This window comes from Talpa europaea (genome assembly GCF_964194135.1).
Source record: "Talpa europaea genome assembly, chromosome: X".
Taxonomy (NCBI): Eukaryota; Metazoa; Chordata; class Mammalia; order Eulipotyphla; family Talpidae; genus Talpa; species Talpa europaea.
Genome location: NC_140081.1, coordinates 89,935,571 through 89,941,015, shown reverse-complemented (window position 1 = coordinate 89,941,015; position 5,445 = coordinate 89,935,571). Strand labels below are relative to the sequence as shown.

Here is a 5,445-nt window from a genome sequence, read left to right as displayed (position 1 = left end):
ATGGAAATAAAATGTGTGGCAGTTTTGGTGGTTCTTGTTCAACTGAGTGAAGAGTACTTGAAGTTTTTGGTGCCTTAAAAATATAAAACGAGTAATCCCAGCCATGTGTTCACTATGGAATGATTTAAATACAAAGAGTTTTTCAAGTGATGATTATTGAAAAAATGTTTTCTTTTTATTTTTTAGATTATTTGTCTTTATTCAGAAGCATAAAGTTGTTTGCTGATTGCAAGAAGATGTTTCTTTGGCTCTTTCTGATTTTGTCAGCCCTGATTTCTTCGACAAATGCAGATTCTGACATATCGGTGGAAATTTGCAATGTGTGCTCCTGCGTGTCAGTTGAGAATGTGCTCTATGTCAACTGTGAGAAGGTTTCAGTCTACAGACCAAATCAGCTGAAACCGCCTTGGTCTAATTTTTATCACCTCAATTTCCAAAACAATTTTTTAAACATCCTCTATCCAAATACATTCTTGAATTTTTCACATGCAGTATCCCTGCAGCTGGGAAATAATAAACTGCAGAACATTGAGGGAGGAGCCTTTCTTGGGCTCAGTGCATTAAAGCAGTTGCACTTGAACAACAATGAATTAAAGATTCTCCGAGCTGACACTTTCCTTGGCATAGAGAACTTGGAGTATCTCCAGGCTGACTACAATTTAATCAAGTATATTGAACGAGGAGCCTTCAATAAGCTCCACAAACTGAAAGTTCTCATTCTTAATGACAATCTGATTTCATTCCTTCCTGATAATATTTTCCGATTTGCATCTTTGACCCATCTGGATATACGAGGGAACAGAATCCAGAAGCTCCCCTATATCGGAGTTCTGGAACACATAGGCCGTGTTGTCGAATTGCAACTGGAAGATAACCCTTGGAACTGTAGCTGTGATTTGTTGCCTTTAAAAGCTTGGCTGGAGAATATGCCCTATAATATTTACATAGGAGAAGCTATCTGTGAAACGCCCAGTGACTTATATGGCAGGCTTCTGAAAGAAACCAACAAACAAGAACTATGCCCCATGGGCACAGGCAGTGATTTCGATGTCCGAATCCTGCCCCCATCTCAGCTGGAAAATGGCTACACGACCCCCAATGGTCACACCACCCAAACATCCCTGCACAGGTTAGTGACTAAGCCACCAAAAACGACGAATCCTTCCAAGATCTCTGGAATCGTGGCAGGCAAAGCCCTCTCCAACCGCAATCTCAGTCAGATTGTGTCTTACCAAACAAGGGTGCCCCCTCTTACTCCGTGCCCAGCACCTTGCTTCTGCAAAACACACCCTTCAGATTTGGGACTGAGCGTCAACTGTCAGGAGAAAAATATCCAGTCCATGTCTGAACTGATCCCGAAACCTTTAAATGCAAAGAAGTTGCACGTCAATGGCAACAGCATCAAAGACGTGGACATCGCAGACTTCACTGAGTTCGAGGGACTGGACCTGCTCCACTTAGGGAGCAATCAGATCACGGCCATCAAGGGAGATGTGTTCCACAATCTCACCAATTTACGCCGGCTGTACCTCAACGGCAATCAGATCGAAAGACTGTACCCCGAAATCTTTTCAGGTCTTCATAACCTGCAGTACCTGTATTTGGAATACAATTTGATCAAGGAGATCTTAGCAGGCACCTTTGACTCCATGCCAAATCTGCAGTTACTGTATTTAAACAATAATCTCTTAAAGAGCCTGCCTGTTTACATTTTCTCCGGAGCCCCCCTGGCCAGACTGAACCTGAGGAACAACAAGTTCATGTACCTCCCGGTCAGCGGGGTCCTCGATCAGCTGCAGTCTCTTACCCAGATTGACTTGGAGGGCAACCCATGGGACTGCACTTGTGACCTGGTGGCCTTAAAGCTGTGGCTGGAGAAGCTGAATGATGGCATCGTGGTGAAAGAACTGAAATGCGAGACGCCGGTTCAGTTTGCCAACATCGAACTGAAGTCCCTCAAAAATGAGATCTTGTGTCCCAAACTCTTAAACAAGCCATCTTCACCATTCACGAGTCCGGCACCCGCCATGGCATTCACCACCCCCCTGGGGCCCATCCGAAGTCCGCCTGGTGGCCCGGTGCCTCTGTCTATTTTAATCCTGAGTATCTTAGTGGTCCTCATCTTGACGGTTTTCGTGGCTTTTTGCCTCCTGGTGTTCGTGCTGCGACGAAACAAGAAACCCACGGTGAAGCACGAAGGCCTGGGGAACCCCGAGTGCGGCTCCATGCAGTTGCAGCTCAGGAAGCATGACCAGAAAGCCAACAAGAAAGACGGACTGAGCACAGAAGCATTCATTCCGCAGACCATCGAGCAGATGAGCAAGAGCCACACCTGTGGCTTGCAGGAGTCGGAGACCGGCTTCATGTTCTCTGATCCCCCGGGACAGAAAGTCATTATGAGAAACGTTGCCGACAAGGAGAAAGATTTATTACACGTGGATACCAGGAAGAGACTGAGCACAATTGATGAGCTGGATGAATTGTTCCCAAGCAGGGATTCCAATGTGTTTATTCAGAATTTTCTTGAGAGCAAGAAGGAGTACAACAGCATAGGTGTCAGTGGCTTTGAGATCCGCTATCCAGAAAAACAACAAGACAAAAAAAACAAGAAGTCTCTGATAGGCGGCAACCACAGTAAAATCGTGGTGGAGCAAAGGAAGAGCAGTGAGTATTTTGAACTGAAGGCAAAACTGCAGAGTTCCCCTGACTACCTACAGGTCCTCGAGGAGCAAACAGCTTTGAACAAGATCTAGGTCATGTAATCTTCCTTCATTCAGAGGACATTTATTTAATGATGAAAGTGCCTTTTGTTGACTTCTCACTTCCAAATACTATATTATCAATAGGCATAGAGGCAGGTGTTTCCAAGGGTGTCTCGTTAACTGTAGCTGCAAAGATGTGTCCATAGAAGAGAATTTCCTTAATAGATTTTACTACATAAAACCTATACTGTGGAGTCCTGTGGGGATACTGCAAACTCTATTGCCAAAGGGATGCTTTATATACATGATACACTGAATTTAACCTCAAGAGGCAAATCTGTTTTGTACCCCGATGCAAAACCTTCGTCTCTTTGTGCTTTGTAAAGCAAACTCAAGAAAACTGGTACCAGTGCTAGTACCTCAGCTGGGTCCTTCATCTTGCACGTAGATTAAGTTGGTGGAACTGGAATAATCCTTTTGATTTGTGGCATTGTAACAACTCTGTGTAAAGATTATCCGAAAAGTAAAAAAAAAAGCATGCAGAGAGAACATTCGGTAGTATTTGTAAATCGGTAACCTTTATGGCCTGCATCTTGAAACCGCTGGATTTATAATGTTAAATTGTGCAAATATTTGTTTAAAATATACCATGCATTACATAACTATAAAATAAATTTGAACACTTTAAGCATATCCTGTCTATACATAAAACCTAAAAGAGAAAAAAAAAATCAACGTGAGTTACATAGCGTTTGTGGTGATCGGAAGAAATCCGTGACGTTTATCAGAACTAGACATGGGTCAAATTAAAATTAACATTAGAGTTTGTTCTCAGTTATGTGAAATACCCACAATCCTTAAAGGTTGTCCAAAATTAGCACAGTGCTTACCGTGTGAGCGCACCCAAAGCTATTTTTGTAACCTAATTCATATTTATGAAGTACTTTGTATACTAAATAAGAAAATATGTACTCCTTAATATGTATTTAATATGCCTGACTTGTTTTCCTGATCACAGAGAATTTATCAATAAGTATAAATTTAGACAGAAAACTATACCAAACTGAAACTGAAGCTTATGTGTACAGAAATATTCTGGACATTGTGATCAGGTATAATTTAAAAACAAAATAAAAGAAAACCAAAAAAAAAAAAAAAAACCAAAAAAAAAAACCAAAAAAAAAAGAAACAAAAATACAAAAAAAAAAATTACCAACCAGTTCTGTGCTATTCTTGAGAATTTAGCATATTAGCTTCAGATTTGTTACCAACAGTGCATTTTAAAATAGGTTCCTTAGTTTTATAGTATCGTGTCTGGGGCAGTTGTTATTTGCCATCAGTTGTCTTGCTTTTCAGGATTCTATGAGCTTAATTCAAATAGTTTTCACTACAAATATTTAAAAAAAATAATGAGTAAGGTTAATAGTTATATCTTGTATGCATTAGTATCCTGTTCTTTCATCATTCTGACTACTATCAGATACTCAGCTAGAACAGTAAAGATCATGGTAATCTCGGCTAGCAGAGCCACACTGTAAAATGCTTTCATTGGTCTCAGATGAATTCACAGTCTGCAACTGCAAATGACATGCCACTGTTTGCTTGTGCTGTTAGCTTTGAAGTCAAAATTGGTCAAAGGAAGGAAATACTTGATCATGGGAGATATTTGAAGAATTTTAGGAGCTCCCAATTAGCAAAGTGACATCCAGAAACACATAGCCTTCTTGGCCTGCCAGCTTCTGTCTATTTCTCGTGCTCCATCTCTTGTATAAGTAGTGCATTAGTAAGATGACCAAGAAAGTAAACATAGACATTCTTCATGAATTTCAAGTGGCAGATGTTTTGGTGCAGCTTCCAAAATGATATTATGGTGAAAGTTGTAACAGCAGTCCCTTTATTAATTACTAATTTCAGGGCTTTATATGTTTGTTCCGAGATTAAAAACAAACGTATTTTCTCGGAAAGACATGAGTGTGTCTCTGTGTGTATGTGCGGGTGTGTGTGTGTGTAGGTGTGTGTAGGTGTGTGCGTGATGTTTGGGTATATATGCATACATATAGATAATTTGGGGATTTTTTTTAATAGCAAAAAAAATTTTGTCTCCGTATGTATGTGCCGGTGCTCCTAAAACTTTACCGTGTAAATTTAATTTAATTTTCATGACAATGTCTGTGAAAACTTTATATGAATATTAAAAAAATACAAACAAATCCTTGCTTTCTGATCTTGAAAGAAAAGACATGAAGATGTGTGTCCAACAGCTTGTTTCCATCTACAATTTCATAAGGACTTTTAATATGCCATTACCATGCTTGCATGCATCCATGGATTAAAGGGTTCCTAATGCATACTGACAGGATAAAGATGCAGAGGCTTCAAAGAAAGTGTTTTAGTTTATCCTGTCAATAAAGTATGGATTGAGGAATCTTAAGTAGACACTTAGAGGAGGAACCGGAAAGCGCCGTCCATGATCTGGGGATAATAGGTCATTGGTGTGAGGCCTTTTATTCAGTGCAGTAATACTTTGAAGATGTTTCAAGGTTTCTGCAGAGTTGTCAATGGCAAGAGGACCTGCCACCATCTCAAAGCTTGCTGTAGCATATTGGCTATTTCATACCCTTCCGCTGAAAGGTATAAAGTTCAACTTTTTCAAAAAAATCATTTGAATGTCTGTGGTTATTTGGAGATTCTAATTGTAAGTGATAGTAACAAATCCTTGGTTAAGGCTAATGTCTTTTCCTTA

General features: G+C 40.1%; 1 protein-coding gene across 1 annotated transcript; it reads left to right on the top strand.

Annotated features, from left to right (window-relative positions):
• Positions 1–236: 236 nt before the first annotated feature.
• On the top strand, positions 237–2,753 carry SLITRK4 (SLIT and NTRK like family member 4; the record flags this gene model as incomplete). Its single annotated transcript, XM_084259295.1, has 1 exon — positions 237–2,753. One exon carries the CDS (start codon positions 237–239, stop codon positions 2,751–2,753), a length of 2,517 nt encoding a protein of 838 aa, XP_084115421.1.
• Between the last annotated feature and the right edge of the window lie 2,692 nt (positions 2,754–5,445).